We start from the raw sequence: 27,430 nt of genomic DNA on the forward strand, positions 1-27,430 counted from the left end.
ATAGATAATAATTTGTGAAAAAATATGAGTGTCTTTTCATTTGCACAGTCTGCAGACTGGTGCCTCTCAAATCCATCAAGATTCCTTTGTTTCCCACTTCTGTACTTAATACCAAAGAGACGTAATGGAACTAGTTTCTGATTCTTAAAAGTGTGTGAGAAACACTTTGTTGTACTAAGCCTTGCACAGTCAGCATGCAGGAAAACATGATTCTGTCCATTGCTATTCCATCTCTCCACCCGAGGCTTACATCTGCCTCTGTGCATTAAGGTTTTGAAGATGAGGATTTTGGTGACAACAGATACTGTGCTTTTAGTACACACATGTAAGCCTTGAAACTCAGTGGTTACATATAACAGTAGTTGGAAGCAAAAGTTTCTCATTCCTATGATCTCTCCCAGCATGAATGCCAACCATTAAATCTGTTACGCTAATATTTCCTGAGATAACTGCCTTCAAACCGAATATATTTCATCCTTCCTGATATCATAGGGAAAAACAAAAGGATTTCTCAAGTAGTCCATCTTTTCTGAGATTTTTTCAATGTTTATTGAGTGACTTCAGTTGACCTTAATGATGTGCAGAAGAACACCATGTGTCCTTGTAGAAGTCCTACATTTCAGAGATTTAAGTCCTGAATTTCATTGCAATTCCCACTTGAGCAGAGATCATACTTCTGAGGCTTGAGAGCTCTCCAGCTGATAGCACTCCTAGAAAGAACATCACGCCAACCTCTGGAGGCCCGGTTGGTTTCCTTTTTGTTTGTTTTAAACCTCCCTTTGTTTGTCTTCTGTGCTTAACAGAGTAAAGTCAGAAATGGAAAGGTAAATAAAATCAAGTATGGGAATACTGTCATAGTGGGTAAGTTTAGAAGTCTGCTTATCACATGGCTGAAGCCAAACAGTCTCTTGCACGCATGGGAATGTACTCAAATAACAGCTGTTTTTGTGTGTGTGTGTGTGTGTATGACATCCACTGCATGTTGAGAAAACAGGATTACGTTTTAGAGAGTCTTCTTTAAGATAGAGGATGTGAAAATTGTAGAAAATGATCAGTAAATCAAAGATTCAACTTTCTATCCACTACTTTTACTGCAGGGAAAAAACAGACACATACTGCTGATGCCACAGAGTGTAAAACAACATATACAGCTCAGACAGGATGGGGAAGGAATACATTTTAATTCACCACCAGGTGGGGAGAGGTCAGATGTCTATTCCAATATCTTTTTTTTTTTTTTTAAATGGACACTTCAGAGGATGATTCCCAAATATATGCATACATGGCATTTACCTGTTAATACAGTATTCCAGCCAAGTCACTTTCCACTCCACAGGCAGATGAATAGGAGATTTTATGTCTTGTGAGGATTTTTGCTTCTATGTTGCCTTGATCAGTCCCATAAATATTGCTTTTTCAGCACTATTTCAAAGCGAAAAACTTATGGGAAGCATTTACATAAACTCTTTAAAATTCTACATCTGAACAGTAATACACTGCAGTAGAAGTACCAAGGGTCACTTGATTCTCCATAACTTAATGCCATGTGAGAAAGCAGTCTAAAGCATGAAAATCAGCCACTGAAGGAGGAAGCCTTATTGAAGAAACACTTGTGACTGCCTTCACCTGTTAACCATATGTTCTTTTTTTCCATGGTTCCTGTACTCTTATTACTATTAACTTTCATTTCTTCTCACTTCATATGCACATGATGTTTCTGTAGAGCTGCCTTCTACTGTCACTATCAAGGGACCAACTTTAGAAGAGGATTCTACTGACATTTAATATATAATGCTTTAGCTGAAACAATAACCTAAAGCCAAAAATGAGTACAGAAACTCAGAAAAAATAACTAAAATTAGTGAGGTTAATGACTGCTAAGAATTCTGCAGAGTGGATCTATAGATCATGTTGTCTTCAAACTGTGATAAAGTAACAAAGAAGCCCTCTACATCTCCAAACAGCAATTCATCAGCTTTAACACTGACAGAGACATTTTCAGATGAGAAGATTTTGAGAAATAAAAAGTTAAAGTTCAGCTGAAAATGGTGGTCAGCAATGTACTGTGATTCTACTGTTTTATTTATCTAGAAGAGAGTTGGAAAAGGCACCAGCTGCAGATTGCTCTTTGAGTTCCAGCTTGCACAAATTGAACTGTGATTAAAAAGAGAAAAAAGAAAGAGAAGAAAAGAGGAATAGCATTTTCAGTGGCAAAGTGATGCTCCAGCACTGCAAAAACATGAAGCTGGCATTATGATCATGCTAACTTTGGCCATCTAGTGGCATCTTTTCCATTATGAAAAACAACAAACAAACAATTATTAGCAATCTCTATTTTGAAGAGAGATAACCCCCCAAAAACCAGAATGCACATCAAGCACAACTCAAGAAACCTGCTTGGAGCTACATGCTTTCTTATTGATGCTGTGGCATAGAAAATATATGTAGAATCATAAAAATCAGGAAATGACTTGGGTTTGAAGGGACCTTAAAGATCTGGACTGCAGATGGGGCCTCATGAGGGCAGACCAGAGGGGGACAGCCCCTCCTTCACCCTGCTGACACCTCTCTGTTGGGTGCAGCCCAGGATGCAGTTGTGGCTCACGTCCAGCTTTTCATCCACCAGAAACTCCATGTCCTTCTTGGCAGAGCAGCTCTCAGTGAGTTATCCCAGTCTGTCATGGATCCGGGATTGCCCCGACCCCAGCGCAACACCTTGCCTTTGCCCTTGTTGAACCTCATTGGTTCCCAAGGTCCCAATTTCAAGCCTGTCGAGGACCCCCTGGACAGCATCCCTTCTTTCTGTTGTATCGGCTGCACTGCTTGTAACGTTTGGGTGCTTTGCACTTGGTGCCTTGCAGAGCAAACAGGCACTGCCCAAGGAGGCTGTGGATGCCCCATCCCTGGAGGCATTTAATGCCAGGCTGGATGTGGCTCTGGGCAGCCTGGTCTGGTGGTTGGTGACCCTGCACATAGCAGGAGGGCTGACACTAAATGGTCATTGTGGTCCTTTTTACCCCAGGCCATTCTATGATTCTATGAACCCCGCCCTGGGCCCGACGGTCGGGATATGCTCTCCAAAAGGCGGGGCGGCCCGGAACTGCCGTTCTCGAGGCGCGAGGCGCGGCGGAGCCCGGCGGGGCGGACCGGCGGGCGGGGCGGTGCTGCGCTTCCTGCTCCGCGGCGGCGGGTCGGGCCGCGGTCGGTAGGCTGTCGGCAGCGGGGCTGGGATCGGTGCTGCCCGATTCGCCATGCAGCCCTTCACAGTGAACATCAAGCTGTCGGCGCGGACGCTGACGGGCGCCCTCAGCGCGTCCAACCGGGGGGCGGCGGATTGGTGAGAGGGGCCGGGCCGGGGACGGGTGTGGGGCTACGGGGGAGGCGGTGCTTCATCCCTTCCCAGCCCCACGATGCAGAATGGTCACTGATACAGTGCTGATCCCTCCCGGCGGTACAAAACACCCGCCTCTGTGTTGATGTTAGGGGAAACGGCTGTTTAAGAGGGTGGACAGCGATAGGACAAGGGGGAATGATTTTAAACTGAGACAGGGCAGGTTTAGGTTGGATATTAGAGGGAAGTTTTTCCTCACAGAGGGTGGTAAGGCACTGGAACAGGTTGCCCAAGGAGGCTGTGGATGCCCCATCCCTGGAGGCATTCAGTGCCAGGCTGGATGTGGCTCTGGGCAGCCTGGGCTGCTGGTTGGTGACCTGCACATAGCAGGGGTTGAATCTAGATGAATCTAGTCCTTTTCAACCCAGCCCATTCTACAGTTCTATGATTCTATGATGTGAAGTGCTACTTGCTCTGTTTGTTGCCGGTTTGATGATGAGATGTGCTTTCCTAGGGGCTGGCAGGGTCTGATTGCATACGGATGCCATTCCCTCGTGCTGGTGGTGGATGCCAATACTGCCCAGACCTTGCAGGTTCTGGAAAGGCACAAAGCAAATGTTGTCAAGGTGAGGTGCACATGATTTGAGGTGTATCACTTGTCTCTGGTATACATATGGTGTACGTACCTATACAGACATGTATGTTTAATCACTTCAAATAACTGAAATTATATTGCATACATGTTTACATAATCACGTATTCAAAGCAGTTGAAATTGTTATTGTCAAACCACACATACTCAAATTGGGACTGCGGCTGGCGGTAGACTTTTAGATTTATAAAATCATATTTGACTCTTAGTAGGGAGAGGTTGTTTCTCATTTTTCGCACATAAAAGATTAACCAGTTAACCAGAGCCTGTCGTACCTTTTGGCAGCTTGTTTGGGCAAGCATCCACTTAGCCTCAGTTGTTTCTGGGCTGGCCTTGAAAATGAATAAGACATCTATTGTAGCATTGATAATTTTGGGCTCCTCACTGCAAGAAAGACATTGAGGCTGTGGAGTGTGTCCAGAGAATGGCATTGAAGCTGTGAAGGATCTGGAGGAGCGACTTGGGGAACTGGAATGGTTTTGTCTGGAGAAAAGAGGAGACTCAGGGGAGAACTTATTGCTCTCTACATCTCCCTGCAAGGATGTTGTGATGAGGTGGGAGTTGGCCTCTGCTCCCAGCTAACAGCAACAGGGTGAGAGGGGATAGCCTCAAGTTATGCCAGAGGAGGTTCAGGTTGTTTAGTAGGAGCAATTTCTCCTACTCTCCTAGAGTGATGAGGCACTGGCATGGGCTGCCTAGGGAGGTTGGAGAGACCCCATCCCTCAACAACTGTGGAGATGTGACACTGAGGGACACGGTTTGTTGGCGTGGTTAATGGTTGGACTTTATGGTCTTTTTCCAACCTTAATGATTCTACGATTCTGATAGTGTAAAAAATACAGAAAGTGCAAGCGGTATGGATATGGCAGCTTTAATGATGTCTGTGTTTTAACATTTCCACTGAGCTCAGATAAGTTATAGCAAATATTTTTTGACTCAGGAAATGATAGCATTTTAGTGTACTTCAGTTACGTTCAGATTTGAGGAGTAACTGTTTCAATAGGAAACCAGATTAAGTAGTCCAAGTAGTTTCTATGTAACTTACAAGATGCGTTTTTCACATCCACTCTTTGGTGAATTATTATCAGGAATAGACTGTAAGAAACTGACTTATTTGTGAAGAAAAAGACTGAAGAGAAATTCTTTTCCACTTTAAGTAGAGATTATTTGAGAGCTGTGATCATTGGTAGATATCTTTGTATGCGTATGAAATATTCTTCAAGTCCTGTTTCTATTTATTTTTTTAACAGTTTATAACTGCTAATAGCTTATATAGACTGGAGGAGATATATAAGAGATCAGCTATGTTTGTCTGACTGTTCAAATCTTTGTAGCAGAGGTTCACACCAGCAAACAGTTTTCTTCCTCAAATCCCCATGCTTCAGTTTTGAAACATTTCAAAACATACCACTGTTCTTAAAAAAGAAAGAAGCAGTTGTTTCATAAACTTTCTGCAGTCTGTTTAGCTACTGATCTTTTAAGTCTTCCTGTGTTACAGCTGCATCTGGAATTGGCAGCAATTGCATTGAAAAATATCCCACGTCGTTTGTCAGGGTGGTAATTCTGTGTTCGTGGGAGACTGATAAATTTGTACAGAGTGGGTTATAGCTTTTTGTTTTTTTTCCAGCTTTGCAAAGAGTGCTTGAAGGAGTGCTTTTACAAATGAAAGTGTAATTACAGGAAAGACTTTTTGATCCATCACAAAAAGAGTGGATTGAAATCTGCCTTGGTGTTTCTTTCTTCATGTTAATGAACAGGGCTGATAAGGCATCCTGGTCCTCTGACAGGGGCAGCACAGGGCCCTGGGTGCAGTTATAAATCTAACTTTTGTTGCAATTAGTGATGCCCAGATGCAACTGTATTACCTAATCACCTTTTCAATACCTGCAGAAAGAGTTGTGTTTGACCTGACCCTTTCTCCATCAGCTATGGGGACAAAATACAGCAAGATAGCTGCAAGATCAGTTTTGTAGTAGATGAATTCGATTAGCATAGTATTAAGGTTTATTTACTCCTTTTGCATCTTTGTTCTCTGTCAGCAGCAAGTAGCAAAACAATTCTGGATTGAATATTTAGGGAAGGAGTCAGTGTTATCTCCTTGTGTTATCTCAGTGTTATCTCTGCAGACTTGCAGACAGAATGTTTCGTATGTCAAGATACCTAATTTACGTGTGTATTGCCATCTTCCTGCAAGCCATTGTAGCATGCAATCCCAAACCAGGAAGTGGTGTATGAAAATCAGTAGTGGTGGCACACTCAATGGCACAGAGATAGCAGATGCAGTAATGGATGTTATCAAGTATTGCTATGCTTTTTTGGTGAGTTAATTATTGTTTGTTCATCAGTCTGAACAATATTAAGTTGGATTTCTCTGTTGTATGTGTTTTTCTCATTTGACCACTTTTCATCTCTGTCTTCAGGTTAAATGGGCTAAAGAAAATTATCATCACAATATTGGCTCTCCATATTCTTTACGTTTAGCTTCTGCTGATGCTACTGGTAAAATAATTGTGTGGGATGTGGCAACAGGAACAGCTTGCTGTGAAATACAAGAACATGCAAAACCAATACAAGGTAATGCATGATGTTTGATTGAAGGTTGCTTTACGGAGTAGCATGGACAAGTCCATATCCTCGGCTCAGTTCAGCCAGTGAATTTCAATCTGAAACATCACTCTGTATTTATGTTGTACAGAACTGTGTCAGTTGCGATGAAAAGAACCGTGCGCCATCTCAGATTGACAGTGGGGTGGTGTTAGTATTGGACCTGGAAACAGATGTTTTCTTCTCTATACTGTTAATAGTCTTAATGCACTTAACAAAAATAGAAGGGTATGACCGATAAAACCACAGAGAAGTATGCTTTCAGAAGACTTCTGTACATCTTGTTACTAACAAGTTGCCATTCACAGTGTATTACAGAAAAAGAATCGTTTTAGAACAGATTTTTTCTGAAAATTAATTTGGGTGTTTACTGGTCCTTCTTTCTTTTGACAGACATGCAGTGGTTGTGGAATCAGGATGCTTCTAGAGATTTACTGCTTGCAGTTCACCCACCTAACTATATTGTGCTGTGGAATGCAGACACGGGCACCAAACTTTGGAAGAAAAGTTATGCAGAAAATATTCTGTCTTTTTCATTTGACCCATTTGATCCATCCCACTTAGCACGTAAGTTTGTTTGTATAAAATAATAAGAAAAGACAGATGTAATTTTAGTTAATTGGAGCTAGCAAAAAACCAAAATGTCTGTATGATTGTGTCAAGAATTGTGGATACTTGTGTTATAGGATATAGTATCATCAGTTCAAATTGGAGGGGAGCTGTAAGGGAGGGGAAAAAAGGCGTGCTCTAAGTAACATAGAAAGGAAGTTGGCAGGTGTGACCAGGAAAAATGTGAGATCAAAATGTCAAAGTAGATAGAGAAATTGAGATTAAAGTAATGGAATAGATGAGATGATGTTATTAATGCTAGGAAGAAGTCTCTAAACAATGACAGGGAGTCTTTGGCCTCTATGAGATTGTCTAAAATAAATCGGAATTGGGAGAGGGGAGGGCAAAAGTGCTCACGAACAGAAAATATAGGGATCTGAAAAGAATCCTTTGTGATTTCATAAAGAAGTTGGAATGCACCTTGGAGAGGAAGCCAGGCATAGAGAACCCTGTTGAACTGATATAAAAGGCTATAAAATAATAGGATGCTGAGAGAGGATTCAGTGAGATAAGAGCAGACCTCAACTAAACAGTGTCTTCAACAGAAGTTTTTGTTAGAGGAGGAATGTGAGTATCAGTTTCAGAAACAATTCAAATGATAAGGGGGATGTAGCGTGTGCTAATTCAGGTTTTAGTGGAAAGAAACTAAGATAAATAAGAGTCACTACTTTTAGCTTATCTTGATCACTCCTGATGTGTTAAGAGATGAACTGCAGTTTCCACGATTTGTAGCTGTGATTTCCTTTTTTATATCTGTTGTACCATTCAGCATGGGAAAAGAGCTTTGCAGTATAAACATGTAGTAAAACCTTAGCTACATCTTTACAGTTTAGCTGAATCTTTATCCTGCCACACAAATAGCATGTGTTAATGGTTCTTTGAGCAATGAGAAGATCAAATGGTTATGCAGCCATTTTGGGCAACTCTACTTTCTGTTGACACTGTGAAACTTAACAAACAATAACTGATGACAGAATAACTGTACTGAACAAATATGGAGTGACAAACAAGAAATTTCTACCATTAATCCGTTGTGTTTTTTAATACTGACTTAATTCTGAAATTAATTGCTTTTTATGCATTTTCATTCATGGTAGTGGGCTATCTTTTGCTCTTTGAGTAGAAGGTGCCTGTTGTCTAGAATTATGAGTGTTCTGTGTTAATGCATTAATTAGGCTATTATCATTTATCTCCACCAAAACTTTATTGAAGTAAAATGCCAAAACAAAATTGCAGATTGCATTTTGTAATAATTGTTTTTCCCCATACAGTGCTTACCAGTGAAGGGATAGTGTTCATCTCTGACTTCTCTCCTTCCAAAGCTCCTGCCAGCTCAGGGAAGAAGGTTTACATCTCCAGTCCCCATTCCAGTCCTTCTCATAGGCTGGCTGCTACTACAGGGGCCAAGAAGGCCCTTGATAAAGTAAAAATCTTAATCAGTAATGAAAAACCAAGGTAGGTTTCTTTATGGATACGTTTTTTTAATGCCTGTGTGTTCAGTAAGTAGTATTAGATTACTGTTAGACTGAATATAATTTAATTAACTAAATCTAATTAAATATGAAAAAAATACATGTATTGTGGGGTATGTAGGCCAGTCATAATTTCTATTGTTCGTCTTCATGGCATTGAAAGTAAGATGCATCTGTGAGGAAGGTCCCTGGCTTCTTTTAATTTATGCTTATTCAGCTTTGTTTTTTTAATTGAGATTCAGTTGATGCCCTCTTTCAAAAAATGGTCCCTCATTTTAGTAACATCTTTCTTTTTAATATAATATTTTTATATAATATCTGCACTGTGTGATTTGGTTTTTTTAGTCACATCTATTTATAATATAGACAAATATCCTTTATTTGCAAAAATCACTTATTGCCATATAAAGCAAATACAGCCTTTAAGGAAAGCTGGATGTTCTCTTTTGATATCCCTGAGCTCTGAATGAAAGTTCTGACTGTCATTGATTTTATATCAGATAAGGAGAAGAGGAGTGGGAAAGTGACTGCAAACACAAGGTGGCTTATAGTCCTGGAGACAGAAGCTGATAGTGGGGATTTAGTGTATGGCAGATGTGATCAAAACGAACAAAAAACCCTTAAAAAGGGCATTAAATCAGTTAAGAACATGTCCAAACTGAACACAGTGTAAGAATAATTTTCTTCAGCATGACTTGCATACATGCAATTCATTGAATTTTATACACCTAACTTGAAGAAAGTTGCTTTCATTTTGTGGGCCACTTAAAGTTTATTTTTCATGTTTTGCAGTGCTGAATCTGTGACACTCAATGACTGCCTTCAGTTATCCTACTTGCCTTCCAAAAGGAACTACATGTTGTTACTCTATCCCAGAGAAATTCTGATTCTTGACTTGGAAGTGAATCAGACAGTGGGTGTGATTGCAATTGAAAGAACAGGTGTGCCTTTCCTACAGGTAATGAAAATTGGATTGGTTTGTAATGGATCATTGAAATGAATTATAAGTTCATGACCTACTGATTGGTGCATTTTGATTAATGCTAGGGGATGAAAAGAAAAATATTCATCAGGAGAAGTATCCTCTGTACCAACTGCTGTTTAACTTAGCGTTCTGGTGTCTGTAGCAAACCTGCTTCCTTTTGTTGCTGCAGAAGCTACCAGCATGGAAACAATGCTGTGAAGAATAGGCATTTCATTCCCTTCTGGTTAAGCTGCTCATCCAGAATTTAATACTAGTTCCTTGGGTGTTTGCCTTTGCTTAACTGGATGTCTGCATCTAGTCTGAGGTCTTATCGAAGCATCTTTATTCTCATGAACATCTTCAGTGATTTTCATGATCATCTTTAATCATGAACACCTCTGTTACCAAAACATAATGTTTTAAAACAAAGTGATAACTAGAGACTGCATACGAGTTTAAAGAAGGAATGCAACAGACAATTCAGACAGCTCACTGAAGTTCTCAAAGCCATCTGTTGGTACATGAATATGCCATAGTGTAGTTTTACTATTTGATTTAAAAATTTCTCTTTAGTAATAATGCTTTTAAGAAATCAAACTTAAAATCTTATCAGTCTTAAACACTATTGTGCTCTTGCCTGATCTTTTTTTTCTTTCTCTAACTTTTTCCTAGCACAGATTGTTGACTTTTCCTTCATTACAAGTAGCGTAGCTACAGAAATTCATTGAAATGATGGTTTAATGGTAATTTTTTGGTGACTTACATATTCATTCTGAGTTTTATGTTTAGTTAAAGAGTTTTTTGCAAAGGTAAAATTTTCTTAACCTTATATAATATGTTTTCTTCGTGTAGGTAATTCCTTGTTTTCAGCGCGATGGCTTATTTTGCCTACATGAAAATGGTTGTATAACTTTGAGAGTTCGCAGATCTAACTGCTCTGCAACTGGAATTCCAAATGAAGAGCCAGGTAATTTATGTGTCAAAAATGGCATGAAATCAACTTCAAGGCATTTTATTCAGTACTTTAGCATCAGTGTCAGCCATCATGCCTTGTGCAGAGTGGTGAATTACAACTTTCCTAGTGTTTTTTGTCTTCAGTAAATTTAGGCTGTGTTCTACCAAATTTATTTATTTTATTTATTTTTAATTTTTTAACTTTTTGGATGTTTATATGTTTTCTGATCTAATTGCTTGTTGTGGCATGTTGATGTTACAGATCCAGACCCAGTTCAGGAGCTGGTTTATGATTTAAGAAGTCAATGTGATGCAATTAGGGTAACAAAAACAGTTCGGCCATTCAGTATGGTGTGCTGCCCAGTGAATGAGAATTCTGCAGCTCTCATTGTCAGTGATGGCAGGGTAATGATCTGGGAGTTAAAATCCAGTATTGCCAGCAAAAATCTGCGTAACAGGTAATGACTTTGTTTTTCTGATCAAAGTTTCCATCTGATACATTTACAAGTGATATTTAATTATATTCTGAAAGTAATGGTGGTGTGCTTCTGTGTGTGACGTGTGCTATACTTGTGTATGAATGCAAGGATGAGGCAGACATTTGGAATAAGGAAACAAAAGATAGGAATGAATATTCGCATTATTTCAGGGGAACATTTTTTTGTAATCTGGCTTTCTGCAAACTGTATCATTTTCTTCAGGATTGGAGCCCTTAGTTTCAATCATTTGCAATTTGTCAGTTTGACACAAAGCAGTGTGAATGCACAGTAGGTGGCTTGAATATGCCTGTGTGAACTGTTAATGGTTTTACATATGAAGCCTTTACAATTTCAGGTTTTAAGCAGCCTCTCATACATATCAAGGTTATTCTGTTGCACTAAGCCTTTAATATATTATTGGATAAAATAGATAACTTGTTATTTAAAAAAATACTTAATATACTTTTAAATGCCAGAAATACTTCTCTTAACATTTTAAACATAAAACATTTTCTTTTGTTGCACATCAGTGTTGCAACATTTTTATCTTCTCATTCCCAAAAATATTATTAGATGGATTCACTGTGGTGTATAACCAGTATAGCTGTATAGGATCTATGCGTTGCTGGGATGTATTTGTTGGATTGCTGGGCTCATTTCTAAAGCATTGATTTTTGTTGTGGCTATATAATCCAGCAGAATGTTATATTACAAGCAGCTTTGAGCCTGGAGGAATCTGGCTCAGTGATTGCAATGAACAGTAGTGCATATTTCTAGTTGGTGCAGAGTCTTTAATGGCTACTTAAGGAGTATTCCTCCATTAGCTCATGGTTTTGTTGCAGCTTTGAATATACAAAGGCAGTTGCCTTTCTTTTGTTTACATGAAAGGCATTGCTTCAGCTACAGGTTTTTTTATCTGGAATTGATGTAAGAAGGTTTGGGAATCTGGTTTTTAATATCAAACGTGCTTAGCAATGTTTCTTAGCTGTATTTCTTAGCATAACTCTAATACATTGAAAAGCCTCCACTGAGTGATGAGGTGCACTTCAGAGCAAAGGATACATGAATTTGAGATGTGTGTATTTCTGTTTGCATCATCTGCTGGTAAGAGTTGGGTATAGTCTTGTCAACATACTCTGCAAGCAGTAAGTGAGAGAGCAGCCTGTGGAGAAAGCAAAACTAAGAACCTGAGTCAATAAGTGGTCAGTTTGCATCAGGAGTTTGTTTTCATTTCTTTCGCAGCAGTTCAAGTGCATCACCTTTGTATTCCCCAGTCTCATTCTGTGGAATTCCTGTAGGAGCATTCCAAAATAAACTTCCTGACCTGTCATTAGACAACATGATAGGTAAGAGTATTTTCTACTAATATTACTGATTTCTAGGATTTTTGAATCATTGTACATTTTGGTTTAAGATTGCATATGTTAGAATTATTTTGTGTGTAAATTAAGTACTAATTCTAAAAGAAAAGAAATATAATACCCATCTGTTAGAAAATATTAATCATTTTGAGGTTATTCTGTTGAAGACCAACATTCAAAGTTCACTTACTCTAAGAAAAAAATGGAATTTAAAATGGAATTTACCCCAAACCCCTTTTGTTTTTAGATGTAATCTTAACTGTATGAAGACAGTGTTGTTTGATAAAATCCATCTTTGTGAAATCTAGATGGCAACATCAGTACTGAGAAGTGTTCCACAAAGAACTTCCATAAAATGGTTACCTTCGTGTTTTTAAAACTAATTTATTAGTGGAAAAGTGGTGCTCCTCAAGGTGCACATTTGGATTTGCTTTCGGAAAGAGGATATTTAGAGCATGATTCTTCTCTGATCTGAATTTTCTTTAGTTGTTGGTCTCATAGCTGTTGTTAATTTGTACTTGATGACACTTGGACTTGCATAGTTGATTGCAGCAGGTGGGCAGCAGATGGGTTTTTGTACCCATCTTCAGAGGGCCCAGCTGTTCTGATTGTAATATTGGTGAAATGAGGTACATTGCTCCAAAAAGTTTTATCATACCAAGTTCAACAAGAAGAAATGCCTCTTCAGAGAAGTTTTGGTAGTTTGTAAAATTACTTGTAGTTTTTCTTTTATAAACTCCTGTGATACTTTCTGTAATCCCAGATTAAAATTGAATACTGACAAGATCTTTAATTTTTAGCAGGGCAGGGTACAGTTGCTGGAGAAGAGCAATTGAAAAGTTCTTTTCTGCAAGAAGTTCATCTCAAATTCCTGCTGACTGGACTTCTTTCAGGCCTTCCTTTGCCTCCATTTGCTATCCGCATGTGCCCACCTCTTACAACAAAAAACATTAAGCAGTATGAGCCACTCCTTGCTGTTGGTAAGTATCTTGACTGGTTTATTGATTACTCTGCAAATTATGCATTCTGGATTAAATACAAATACAGTCATGTGTTACCAGAAGGTCATTTCACGGGTGAGAAAGTGGACTTATTTTAGCGATTTGGTAAAATCTGTGCAGGGATTGTCCCCTAGGATTATTGGTGATTAAGATTTAATACTCTTCCTAAAGACATTTACTCATCTTTGAGTCATCAAAACAAACAAACAAAAAAACCTTCCTGTTTTCCTGCATCTGGATGCCTTGTGATAATACAAGAAGAATCAACAGGCTTTCCGTAGGCTCTACAGGTAGGTTCAGGAAAATGAAACTGATTCATTTATTCAAACTGATTTTGCTGGCTGCAGAATCTTGGAGGGTATGAAATCTGAGGTTTGAGAGCTAGAAATCAAAATACCTTTTCTAAAATTGGTAAAGTACTGTAGTTAAAAGTGGCAGAAAGGAGAAATAGCTGTAAATCCTGCATTTTCACTAAAATATGGAATAGAAAAATAAAACAAGTCTGAATATTCTATGATTTATTTTATTAAATCACTTTTTATAGGTACAAGTAATGGCTCTGTCCTGGTGTTTCACCTTACAAGTGGACTATTACACAAAGAGTTGAGCATCCATTCCTGCGAAGTCAAGTAAGAGTTTAATTCACAGAATCACACAGAATCACAGAATCACCCGGGTTGGAAGGGACCCCAAGGATCACGTAGTTCCAACCCCCCTGCCTAGCAGGGCCACCAAACATACACATTCAGATCAGGTTGCCCAGGACCCCGTCCAACCTGGCCTTAAACACGTCCAAGGACGGGGCATCCACAACCTCCCTGGGCAGCCCGTTCCAGGGCCTAACCACTCTCCTAGTAAAGAACTTCCCCCTAACATCCAACCTAAATCTTCCCTCCTTCAACTTAAAACCATTTCCCCTAGTCCTGCTGTTATCAGCCCTTTTGAAGAGTTTACTCCCCTCCTGGGTGTAGGTTCCCTTCAGGTATTGATAGGCTGCAATGAGGTCACCCCGCAGCCTATTCCTAGCATAATCCTTCAGGCAGCCAAAAATTAAAACATATAATGCATTCAAAGCAAAGTGTGGTGTCTCATTTCATTATTAATGACACCCAAGTAATTGCCTGTTGAGCAGTCTGACTGGATGGTATCTTCATGTAAGCAGTAACAGTGTTGAGATTAGAGTGAAAAATCCATTGAACTATAAATATTTGAATTTCTTCTGTTCCTTCTGATCTAGTGTGTGTGTGTCAGCTACTTTCCATTTCTTTAGCACATTCTGGTACAAAGAAATCTTTTTAGCACAAGCACTATTTCAGTGTCTTATTTATAGTCCTGACTAGCACACTGTGTACTTTGAAATAATTCTGTTTTGTACATCAGAATTTATTTCCTTTGCTCACTTGTGAAATTGCTGTTAACATAGTTCTAGACCTAACTGAAGTCCAAACAATTTTATCTTTAAAAATCACACGAAGACTTTGAAGACTACATACAGGACTCAGGATTTAGCTATCCTAAGGAACAGAGTCAGTTTGAAACCTGTTGCACGTGGTGTTTGTGTGTACACAATGGAATAACTATTCATGTAACTAATGGCAAAAATATTCATGATGGTGCTGACCAGATGTGTATTTTCAGACAGGATTAACCAAGGGAAATAAAAATATTTTAGTAGCAATATTAATTAAGTTTATGTCAGAGGTGTGGCTTGAAGCCTTCTTGAGACTAAGGTCTTCATTTTACTGTTCATTCTACAAAAAGAGAAGAGGAACAGAGCTGTCTGAGAATAACTTCATCTGAGAGAGCTCATTATGTAAAACTGCTTTGAATCTACCACAAAAATCACATAAGCAAATTTGCATTTGTGGTGTGATTAGCAGACACTTCAAAAATAGAATTCCTCTTTCTGTTTTAATCCATTTGAGTTGGGTTTTTTTTTGTTTGTTTAATGCCATGAAGAATACTTAGAATATAAATCTAATTTTATATTCTGTTATGCAGCCTGGAGAGATGCTGATTTTTTTTCAGAATAGTTTCTAGAATTCAAAATTAAAACCACTACTAATGCTTCACAAATTAATAAAAAATAAGAATAAAAATTGGAGAGGCAGCTTTGAGAACATATTTCTTTTTCTTCCAGTTCGTGTCAGTGTCAGGAGTGACTGGGAGTGCTGTTAGGAGGTGCTTTTCATGTTGCAAAATTTCTGCGATGTTTAACAAGTGTTCAGAATGCATTGCCTTCCTTAGCAGTTGTCCTCACCCAGGTGGTATTTTTAGAACACAAAGTGATTGTGAATTTTGTTCAAAGCTCAGTCATTAAATCCTTTAAATATTTATTTCAGTTTCTCAATCCAGCCCTTAATGGCAAGAGTGACTTTCTACTTAATCTTCAGAAGTTCCCGGGAGCGCTTTAAGCCATACAGAAAAAGGCACTGTGGTTATGTTAAATTAATATTCCTGGAGCATAACAGTTTTTCTTTCAGTGGGAATTCTTACTTTACTTCTGAAATGCAGATAATTTGCATAATGCCTCTGTGTCAGTTTTAACTGAAAACACACCTTCAGGGAGCACCATTTTAGTGTGTAGTTAATAATGCCCTGTAATTATAACTCAGTGCCTTGTAGTGCACACAGAAAATGTAATGGAACTAAGGGTCTTTATATTGGCAGCCATCCTTTACATGTCAGTTGTGCTAAAATAATAGCCAGTAAGTTTTCTAGATACTAGCAATTATTGCACCTTTTGGAGATTAGTGCTCTTTTCTTCCAAGCTAGATTATTTGGTCACACGTGGGTTATTTTTTTTGAATGTATTTATTTCAGTTCATGGCTGTTACTTTACCATTTCACTGGGACTGTGTGGATTATTAGTTTTCCTTTGAGTTTAATTTGCTTTCTATTAGGAGTACAAGGCAGGAGGAAACAGAAATGCTTCAGAGTCCACAGAGATGAAAACTCAATCAGGCTAAGCTCGGAGCATTAGTGGGCAAAAAACAGCAGAGATCATAGCATGTGTGGAAAAAGAAGCTGTGAGCAGGAGGTCGATCTTCCATTAAGACACAGAGAAATGTAATATTTTTTACTGATAAATGGAATGTGAAGACAAATGCAATAACTAATTCTTACAACTTTTTTTTTTCTAAGTTGAGCAATCTAAATTATTCTTGTACATTAATGAGGTAGAATCACAGAATCATTTGAATTGGAAGTGACCCTTCAAGGCAGTCTGGTCCAACTCCGCAGCAATGGAAGGGAACTCCTACAGCTCCATGAGGTGCTCAGAGCCCTGTCCAGCCTGACCTTGTGTGACTTCAGGGATGAGGCATCTCTGGATAACCTGTTCCAGTGCCTCACCACCCTTATTGTAAAAAAACTTTATCCTTATATCCAAACTAAGGTTAGATAGGTGAAGATAGTACATTTTCAGTGCAGAGGAAAATACATTCAATGTGTACATAAAAATGCCCCACTGGCTATAAATAGGATGGCCTGCAGGCAAAACTCAAGGGTTGCTGAGTTACATTCAAGTTTTGACAGTTGAGTTTACACTCATTCTCCTTTGGGAGACTGTTCTGCAAACATTCATCACCTTCTAGAAAAAAAAAAATCCTGCCCAGGGTAAGATAAATAAAATGTTTTCCACTTCTGCCATACAGGTGTTGGTGTGCTAGACTTCTTTCTGTGTGTTTTGTATTGTCTGATGAGTGTTAAGTGGCATAGCAATGAAATCTGCCAATCCAGAGCTGAATTCCAAAGTCGTCATTATGTGAGGTTGTGAAAAGCAAAGAGTATAAATGGGTTCAAGTGGACTGTAAAAAGTTTGTACATCTCCTAGTTTTGTTTCCATTCTTACCTCTTTCTTTCTTTTTTATAGTTAATTGAACTAACAGCTGCCTTGTTGTAAGATCACAGTAATTCTTTCCAAGCTAGAAATGTCCTTTGTTTCTTTATCCATTTTAGTCTACTCTGTAATTTGTCTGCAATGAAACCATTCATCAGAACAACTGAGTTTTACACCCAAAGTAACTGAAATGAGTTGCATGTCTAGAATCTCTGAATTTTACATTTTGAAAGAGTAGGTGCTATTTGAGAAACAGATTGCAGCTGAACGTAACCTGTAGTTCTAGGAAATAAAGCGGTCTCTTATGGAGAAATCTTGCAAATGGAATTACTGCAATAGGGAAGGCATCAGTTGTTTCCTTCATTAAAAGGTAAACCACTGTCTTCCTTAATTTGGTGAATAAGTAGTTCCTTCAAATTTCTCAATTTACATGTAGGACAGTAACAAAATTTGTATTGTTTCAGGTGCAAGCTGTTAGCTAGGCTGAGGTTTGTGTTTGATGATGGGTGCCCTCGGATTCTGTTATCTTCATTGGCACTGATACATGGCCAGCTGGCAGCAAACAAAAGGACTTGTGGTGTTATATCTGTGCAGATGAGTGAGGGGAAGAAAATGCCTCAGGTCTTTGAGTGAGAATGATGAATAACTGTTGTCAATAACAATGCATTATGAGCATTCTGTGCTTTTTCCAAAAAAGCACAGTGGAATAAAAGATAATAGATTGCCAAGGTGTCAGAATTAATGTTTCTTCCACTGCAGAATATCCCGTATTCAGGACTGTTTGGAGGCTTGAAATGAGAGACATTGCAATCATAGATTTCTGTTCAGTCTTGTAGTGTTTTGCTTAATAATTGTGTATTTCTAATGATGATTGAAGTTTCTGGTTAAACTTTTGCTAGTCTTGGTGGGAAAAAGATTGGATTCTGAATTTTTAAGCTTTTCTTGAGGACTTGGAAGTAATGCTTCCTTTTTTCTTTTTTTGTTGTTGTTGTTGTAGTAGTTTGAATTAGGAAGAAAAGAAAGATAAATATGGCTATAGTTTATGTATATAGTTTATGTATAAAATGTTATGGGAATGATTTTTTGCTTTTCCTGCTCTAAATTGTGTTTAGGAAACTTCTACTCAATGCAATCTAAATTGGATTTATTGATAATAAATGATAAATATGTGTTACATATTTCACACGTATTCCCTACAACAGACCTGGATGTTAGAAATGATGCAACGGAAGTAATCAGTGTTTGAAGGATTTGAGGAAAACTTAAACCCTTTAATTCCTGTTGAAATTAATTTAGGGACAGGTATTTTAGGACAGTCTCAGTTTTCTTTCAGATTAGTACTTGATTTAATTCACAAATAGAGCACTCAGATATTCCTACTGGCAGTGTGTGTAGACAGTGGGGAAGGATGGGACCGGACCCAAAGGTGCTTACATTGTTACACACATTGTAACTTTACAACTTGAAGGCATTTTGGTTTGTGGCTGCCTTTGCATGATCTAAAGGAGCAGAAAAAATAATACAGACTGTTAGTTTGTTTCTGGTAGCTTGTGAAATGTGTTCAGGGCCTCCCTTGTTTTATCACTTCTGTTTCTCTAGACAGCAAGATACCTGTCTTCTCACCCTGCTGTCCGCGAATATTTCTCCCTTCTTCTGTGCTTAAAAATCTGAGTTACTTAATGGGCAACCTGTTACAGTGGGAAGAACCAGCGAGGTTGTGGATGCCCCATCCCTGGAGGCATTCGAGGCCAGGCTGGATGTGGCTCTGGGCAGCCTGGTCTCGTGGTTGGCAAATGTGCGCATAGCAGGGGGTTGGAACTAGATGGTCATTGTGGTCCTTTTCAACCCAGGCCACTCAATGGTCTGTGATTTGGTAATCTACTCCAGTGCTGAGTACGTGAAGGATTTTTCCACAAAAATTATCTGTGCTCCTGACTGAAATTTTTGTTTAACCCAACAAGAACCTTATTACCAACATTGTCCTAAAGAAAGGCATTGGTTTTAACTTAAACTAGTAATCTTTATTTGTGTATTTATATCATAGTTGTAAATGCTTGACTTCTTTCTATGCTCAAATACAGTATTTCCATAAAATGTAGAAAATTACCTCTGTGGTATTTTCAAACTTGAAGAATTTGAGAATAAATAGTGTCTTTTCTATCCATTCGAGTATCGCAGTTAATATGCTCTGTATTGTTTCTTTTGGTCATAGGGGAATAGAATGGATCAGCTTGTCTGGTTTTATTTCCTTTGCCACATCAACACCTAACAACTTAGGGCTGGTAAGAAACGAGCTGCAGCTGGTGGACCTGCCAACAGGTTGGTGTTTCCTGAGACATCTGTAGAAGAGGCTGTCAGATTTGCTGAAGAGTCACAAATAAAAATTGTTAATACTTTATTTTGTCATGACAACAGAAGGGAAAAAAAAATAAAGAGGAATGTAATTGATTCTGTTCTTCCTTGTGAAAGCCACGTGGTGTGTTCCAACTGGTGCTCTAAGCCAGATTTGAAACAATACCTTTGTAGAGATTCCTGTGGCTCAGACATGCATGTGTGTCAGCAGTATCTTAGGAGCATTCAGACAACATTTCTATTAGTGGTATAGCGTGTTGACAAAAGGCATGTATTTCCAAATGTGTTTTTTTAGAGCCTGAGCCCATTGTTACAGGTTGTTCTTCTGAGTTCAGTAGTCTGTTGTTTTTTGTCTTTGTATTTCTGCATGGTATAACGCTGGAGTTTACAGATAAAAATACATAAGTGTGTATGAATGTAAAATCGGTATTGTAGTAATTATATATGTATAACCCTAACCCTATATATGTAGTAATTAAATAATAAAACAGGATTATTCTATAAAGGATTGGAAGGGTTAAAAATAAGTATCTTTTTAAAAGATATAGTTGTTAGCAAGCCTAATGTGTTTTTCAAACCATTCCAAGAATACCAAGAACATTTCTGGTTATTATTTGCAGAATACCAGGAGGTAAAATCTGAAATGTTAGAGAGCACTTTAATAATAATTTTAAATTATTTTTGAGTGGGAAACCCTAGAGCCATTTAATTTCTAATTGAAGAGCCTGAATCTTGCAGCGCATGGCTAATTCTCAATTGCTTTATGTAGCATAAAGTGATTTTTTTTTTTTTAAACTTATGTAAAAGACTCAATTTCTGCATTTCCATAGCTGCTAAAAGAAGCTGTCCTTCTAACTGGCAATATTGTGTATTTTTTTCTCAATAATGTCTTTTGTTTGTTTGTTTAAATCAAAACAGAAGAGGTACATCAGTTTCAGTTGTGCTCCAGAAGCAAGTCAGGGATTGTGATACACAGTAGTGTTTACATTCAGATTTTGAGATACAGTATAACAATGACTGGAGTAATGTCAGTTATGCAGGTCACTTGGGGATGTTCTAGGTAAGTGTGGTTAAGTGTTTTTCCTTCCAATCCACCATGGAAATTTTTATGTTCATATCATGATTGTGTTCCAGGCAGGAGCATTCCATTTCGTGGGGAGAGAGGCAATGATGAGCCAGCTATTGAAATGATAAAGGTGTCTCATTTGAAGTAAGTAATTATGACCTTTCTGAAGTTAATAAATTTTACTGTATTGTGTGAAGGTCCTCATTGCTCAATAGAAATAACAAGAATATCAGGAAAAAAAGAAAACCCACTAGTCCAGAAAGGATAAGTGAATATGTAACAGCATTAATGAAAGCATAATGTAAAGTATTAGAGGAAATGTTGGAAATGTTTTTGTGGTAGACTTTCTCACACGCTTCGGAATCCAATCACAAAAGATTGCTTTGCTTTCCTGGGTAAATGGAATTAAAATAGTGTTGAATTTAAGAGTTTTTTCTTTAAAATTGAGGGAAAAAAAGTAATCTTCTCTGGCTTGCATAGTAATATTTTGGAAAATGTTTATGTGGTCAAGTGTTCAGCCATATAATGGTCTTGCTGATATATTAATACTTAAGAACAGCACTGGCTTAAATGAAGAGACTACAAAAAGTTGAGTGAGAACAAGAAAGTGTAGTTTGTTTGAATAGAGGTTAATGAAGTTGAGAGGAGTACATAAAGCTATAGAACCTGTCTGTATTTTCATGCAACATGTGAAAAGTGGAAGATTGAAGGTGTTTTCCTAAATTAGCTGCACAGATGAAAGATCTGAAGACATGACTGACGAGTGGTTTAGTGTAAGAGGATTTTATGGTCATTTATCACTGGATTAGGAAGGTGCCATGTGTCTGGAGCAGAAAATAAATCTATCCAGACTGCAGACTTGGTGCATCTTTCTGATAGATTGTGCAGTCATTGACTTGGGATGAATGTGGCTAAATTAGAGGGGCTGCTGCTTTCTCTGGATTCATTCCTTTGTCTCCTGTACGGTAACTGAACAGTGCCACCAACCTGACAGAAATGTCTGATTATTTTAGCCTTGAAGGAGACCTTCATTTCAAACTGAGTCTTAAGCAGCTGAGTAAGGCAAGGAAATCACAAGCTTTGGATTCGGATCTGAGCCACATTAATTTACTCTTCTCTGTCTTAGTTTTTGAGTTTTGGTTGTGGGGTGGTTTATTTTTCTTTTCAAATCAGCACTTTCTGGAATATGGATGTGGAAAATGTATGAAGTAAAATGCTAAATTTAAAGTGAAAAGATTTCTTTTGATATAGTAAATTGTTGTGTGTTTCAGGCAGTATCTAGCTGTGGTATTTAAAGACAAGCCACTGGAAATATGGGATGTCAGAACTTGCACTCTGCTCAGAGAAATGTCTAAAAACTTTCCTGCAGTGACTGCTCTGGTGAGGAATAGAATCTTCCTTACTATTTGTTAAATGTAATTTGTTGACAAAGTATGAAAACCTATGAACATTTCTGCATCAGAATATTATTTTATCTGTAGTAGATATGTAAGTGCTTTCTCTTTTTTTTTTTTTTTTTTTTTTTCCCCCCCCATCTGTTACCAAATAGAGGAAGGAAAAGGAGATACTGCTAGATACTTGTCTGTCTTTTGGATGATGAAGGAATGTGTCAGAGAAGGCAATCTTCATTGAAACCATTATAATTAGCAGACAGGTTCCTCTGTGAGTTCTGGAAGCAAACATTAAAAAAGCTTTTTTACAGTAGGGGATAGTGAAGCACTGGAACAGGCTGCCCAGGGAGGTGGTGGATGGCCCATCCCTGGAGATGTCCAAGGTTGGGCTGGATGGGGTTGTGAGCAGCCTGGTCTAGTTGGAGATGTTGCATTTATTGCAGTGGAGTTGGACTAGTGATCCTTGAAGGTCCCTTCCAACTCAAATAGTTCTGTAGTTCTGTGATTAATATTTTTCATTTTTCTTCAACAAATTTTTGCAGGAGTGGTCACCTTCTCATAACCTGAAAAGCCTGAGGAAGAAGCAGCTTGCAGCCCGCGAGGCCATGGCCCGGCAGACAGTTGCATCAGATACTGAAGTGAGCAGCGTCGAATCTTCTGTTATCAGGTATTTCTGACTCAGATTTAGTGCTGTGATTTATCAGTTGTTCATTTCCCCATATGCTGTTGTTCTAAAAAAACAGCATATTTTCAAGCTGATTGTTGAGTACATACCAGGCAAAAACAACTTTCTGTGCCACTCTTGAACTTTCAGGCACTGATCTCTGATTTACTGCAGAACGAGGAAAACTGTACCAAGTGTAACTAGTGTCTGTTGCAGACCATTAAAGTTGTTCTTTTGCCCCCTGAACTTTTCCAGGAGTGTATAAATGAGTTAAGTGTTGCAATTCTGCTTTCAAGAAACAAACACTTCTGCCTCATTGTGTTCTTTTTCAAGCTTGTTACAGGAAGCCGAAAGTAAATCTGAGCTGAGCCAGAACATTTCTGCCAGGGAGCACTTTGTATTTACAGATGCTGATGGGCAGGTCTATCATCTCACAGTAGAAGGAAACTCAGTGAAAGATAGTGCAAGAATTCCTCCTGATGTAAGTTTCAATCTCTTGTGTAACGTTTAGATATGATCCCAAAACTGTGGAAAAGTTTATGAATATGGTACAGATCCATTACTTCTGATCTACATAAAGCGAAGCTGAGAGCTATCAAGTTGGAGAAACGTCATTTCCTTTTATTCCTTCTTTTAATTCCCACAGATAAGAATTGTTTCATTTTTGTTCTTTGTTTTAGCTAGTATTGTGTTTAATAATTGACTGTCACATTGGCATTTCGTTGTGACAAGAGATAGAGAGCTGATTTCTGTTGCTTTAAATCCAAAATTTCCCATGGGGGTCACTGACATTGAATAGAATTCTTTCCAGTTTTTAACTGAGAAGCATTTGTAATTTCATACAATTTTTTTAAAATTAAATATTAAAGCTTCCATGTTTATTCCTATTTGGCTCTACTTACCATAAGATTTTGTCCTGCTTCTGAAATATTTCCAGGGAAGTATGGGTAGCATTACATGTATTGCCTGGAAAGGGGATACCCTGGTTCTTGGAGATGTTGATGGAAACTTAAACTTCTGGGATTTGAAAGCCAGAGTATCCAGGTATGAATGCAAATGGTGTCTGGTAAGCTTGTGATAATGAGTGTTAGAATAGAATGGTTTTAGTCCCTCATGTTTGATCTTCGCTGCAGGAGGTGTTTGAGGGGAAAAACAGAAGTATTTTGAAATACAATTTCAGAAAATGCAGAACAATTCTCTACATCTTATTTTTTGTGTTTTCAGGTGAATTAACATTTTATCAAATATTTCAGTTTAGCAAGATATCATTCTCATGTTAAATCTGCAATGGCTTCTCAAAATTTTGAGCAATATTAAATGCCTGAAACAAGCAACTACCTTTTTACTTTCACAATATCTTGGATAGCCAGATGTACCTATTCTGTTGGTAGGGATTGTTGTTCTTCTCAGTTCTTTCTCTGTACCATATCATGATGTGTAGTATTCACAGAAGGGATGTAACTGCCCTCAATGTTAGCTATAGCATGATTGATAATAATTCTTGTGCTATGCTGTTCTTAGGGGGATTCCTACACACCGAAGCTGGGTGAAAAAGATACGTTTTGCCCCAGGGAAAGGAAATCAAAAACTTATTGCTATGTACAATGATGGAGCAGAAGTTTGGGATTCAAAAGAGGTAAACATTGGTTGTGTTTTGTTACATGTTTCTTTGCAAAATACACATATTGCTTCTGAATATCAGGAAAAGTCAAAGATGAAGTTTTACCTATTCATGATGTCTTGCTGACAGTTTTACATTGCAGGAGGGAACATAAATACCAGTTGGTATTACAGGAGGGTTGCAAATTTCTGACATAAAAGCGTAGTTCAGTTGTTAAAACATATCCCAGGTTGTTTTTTATTTTTTTGTGAATAGCTAATCATCACATTCCCATAATACTGTGTTAATAGTATGTTTAAGTATATTTATAGGCAAGTTCAGTATTTATCGAGGAAGTTCGTGAAAGAATGAGTTAATCTGACATAAAGGCATCAAAGCAGAAGCAAAGGATGGGAGTTGACAAAGGATTTCCCCAATTTGCCATGGAAATTTTATTATGAGAAAGATAACAAAAAGAGAGTTATACAGTTGTGTTCAAAAAGAATTTTTTCGTAGTTATTGATTGGGGAAAAAACATGGGTTTAGGGCAACTGAGTGCCTTGCTTAAAGGTTTGAGCATTGCCAGCTCTCCCGAGATTGAAATGATTTACAACTAACTTCACATTTTATTGCAATCTCGTGGCATGCCTCAGAGCATGTGACAGAGTCTCATACTGTATGATGGAGATTCTACTAAAAGTGAAAAATACCTCAACTTTTCAAGGTACAGATGGTGAGCAGTTTAAGAAGCGGAAGAAACGTGAATTACCGAATCCTGGATGTAGACTGGTGCACTTCAGACAAAGTGATCCTGGCATCAGATGATGGGTGCATTAGAGTTCTGGAGATGTCCATGAAACCATCATGTTTTAGAATGGATGAACAAGACTTATTAGGTATGTTGATTTCTATTACGCTATTCACTGCTAGATATTTCATTTTGAAGGAGAATGCTAAAAATGTTCAACAACTTTAGTAGAAAATAAAATTGTCATATGTGAATGATTAGGTATCCTGCACTGTTTTTCACAGTTGCAACTAAAATGAATCAAACTGCAGATAAATGGTAAACACAGAAAATTCTGAGATAGAGAATACTGTTTTTAAATTAGGAATCAGTTGAGTGCAGTGAGTTGCTATCCAAAATGAGTAATGCTTTGTGTAGATTGTTGCTGTACTTGATAAATATTTTTATTTGAATCTGTGTCAATTTTCATCTAAAAAAGCAAATTGAATTTGGTAAATAATCAGTTCAATCACGCATTTTGTTTGTAAAGGTACATAAGGAATCTACCTTCTAGATTCCTCCATGTGCACGATTCTGTTATTGATCTGGGAAACTCCTAATGAAAATTAAAACTAAGTCCTTGTTGTGATTCAGTACATTACCATTCCTTTCTGGTATGCTGCTTACAGCCCAATGACTAAGGAACCTTGCTGGACTGACAGTTCTGTCAGCTGACATCCTTTGCTTTTCTTATGACAGACCACACTGGCAGTTGTAACACAGAGCTGTATTTGTGCTTTGAGTACATTTGCACAGAATCTTCACGTGAATAATACATACTACTTTCTTTTGCTTCACATTAAGTTTCTTCACCTGGAGGCTTAAAAGTATCAATGTTGTTTTGTAAGCTGGCAATCATTTAGGTTACTTTGATTAAAATAAACTCTTTGTATTTTATAGCTATCAAACAAGCAATTTGGTCTAACGGCCCGTTGTTTCTCGGACATCAAAAATCAATTCTCTTTAATCTTGCTGTAGCTGGGTACTTAGCCTTCTTTTCTTACTACTAGAAAAACAAAATCCGCAGGAGTTCATATATTGCAAGACTTAAAACAGACGGCCTGCTGGCATGTGCTTAATGCAGGTAGATGTTCTTCTATATCATATATCAAAAAATGCTTTCTAATTGGGAAAAAAAAAAAAAAAAAACTCTTCTGGATTTTGAAATATGATTTAACAGAGAAGGTTGACTCCCAGTGTAAAGTATGGCTTGTAAAGTACAGTTGAATGGTAAGTTTTGGTCACTTATCACAGGAGAATGATGTGCGTTTGACCTCCTGAGGACTTTTTTCAAGGTGAGGCCAGTCTGTTCTGCAGGGTATCACAAAGCTGTACTTGCACAGAAGTATCCTCAAAGGAAAAGGAGATTGAATCACAAGAGTCAGATTCACCAAGAAACATTACTAATAGTAAACTGATGAACATAAAACTATTAATGGATAAATAAATCTTTGATACTGTTACCGGAGTCCCACTCTTTCCAAGGCAGCTATGCAGAAAGATTATATTTTCTGATGCTCACAGTGCCCTATAAAAAGAAAAGAGTGAGCATGGTCTGTGTCTGTGATCTTGAGCCCAGAACAAAAGGCTGGGGGTTATGAGGAGGCTTTTCATAATGTCTTGGATGCCTTAAGAAGCTCTCTCTCTCTCTCTCTCTTTAGAGAAAGACAGGATTGATTGCGAGGGCTTTCATTAACCACCTTCACCTTCTCTATTTTTACTGTTTCGCTTGTAGCCCAGGCCCATCTGCACAGGTTCCTTAGAGCTTTCAAATCAGGAAATAATTAAAATGCCTCATTATTGAACTTCTAAGGAATATGGGGAGTTCTTTCCTTTTTTTCTGCTGTTATAAATAACTGCTTTTGTTGTGATTTTTCTTTTTGTCAGTCCTGCCTTGACTCATTAATCTCCTTAAGTCAATAGATTCTGATTATGATGCTCATAAAAAAAATAACGATGTGGGAAATTATGGTGTGGAGTGTTTGGGGAAAAACATCATTTATCACAACCATTTTTTTAAATCAAATGAATGTTCTGCAGTGTTGAACTATAAAAATTAATGTTCAAAACCAAGCACATCAACATTAGAATATGCCAGGACTAAGGTTGCCTTCCTCTATGCTGTTACAATCATTTAATTATAAAAATACATTTACAGGACTCCTACACCATTCAGTACATGCAGAGCACTGGAATTTCTGAATATTTATTTGATAATGTAACTGGTTGATACCTGTTTTACCCATAAGTCACTGGGTATCAGGTACTGCATACCATCCAACCCTTATCCTGAATACAGAGT

The 27,430-nt window shown here is 38.0% G+C and overlaps 1 protein-coding gene across 4 annotated transcripts in view; it reads left to right on the forward strand.

Moving 5' to 3' along the window:
- Positions 1 to 3,182: 3,182 nt before the first annotated feature.
- Positions 3,183 to 27,430, forward strand: part of WDR11 (WD repeat domain 11) — a 34,761-nt gene continuing 10,513 nt past the window's right edge. Inside the window, exons 1-19 of one of the 4 annotated variants that reach the window (XM_042863864.1) lie at positions 3,183 to 3,337; positions 3,846 to 3,957; positions 6,404 to 6,557; positions 6,981 to 7,154; positions 8,468 to 8,651; positions 9,461 to 9,626; positions 10,485 to 10,599; positions 10,849 to 11,044; positions 12,308 to 12,411; positions 13,227 to 13,406; positions 13,972 to 14,056; positions 19,481 to 19,587; positions 20,755 to 20,830; positions 21,958 to 22,066; positions 22,620 to 22,744; positions 23,075 to 23,222; positions 23,679 to 23,785; positions 24,263 to 24,377; positions 25,066 to 25,237. In XM_042863864.1, coding sequence (XP_042719798.1) covers positions 3,252 to 3,337; positions 3,846 to 3,957; positions 6,404 to 6,557; positions 6,981 to 7,154; positions 8,468 to 8,651; positions 9,461 to 9,626; positions 10,485 to 10,599; positions 10,849 to 11,044; positions 12,308 to 12,411; positions 13,227 to 13,406; positions 13,972 to 14,056; positions 19,481 to 19,587; positions 20,755 to 20,830; positions 21,958 to 22,066; positions 22,620 to 22,744; positions 23,075 to 23,222; positions 23,679 to 23,785; positions 24,263 to 24,377; positions 25,066 to 25,237 — 2,515 coding nt within the window. In that variant the 5' untranslated portion in view covers positions 3,183 to 3,251. The remainder of the gene's footprint in view (positions 3,338 to 3,845; positions 3,958 to 6,403; positions 6,558 to 6,980; positions 7,155 to 8,467; positions 8,652 to 9,460; positions 9,627 to 10,484; positions 10,600 to 10,848; positions 11,045 to 12,307; positions 12,412 to 13,226; positions 13,407 to 13,971; positions 14,057 to 19,480; positions 19,588 to 20,754; positions 20,831 to 21,957; positions 22,067 to 22,619; positions 22,745 to 23,074; positions 23,223 to 23,678; positions 23,786 to 24,262; positions 24,378 to 25,065; positions 25,238 to 27,430) is intronic. The other 3 variants (XM_042863865.1, XM_042863866.1, XM_042863867.1) reach the window with 3 other exon arrangements.

This window comes from Lagopus leucura, unplaced genomic scaffold (assembly GCF_019238085.1).
Source record: "Lagopus leucura isolate 7727_CA_CO unplaced genomic scaffold, USGS_WTPT01 Super-Scaffold_741, whole genome shotgun sequence".
Lineage (NCBI taxonomy): Eukaryota > Metazoa > Chordata > Aves > Galliformes > Phasianidae > Lagopus > Lagopus leucura.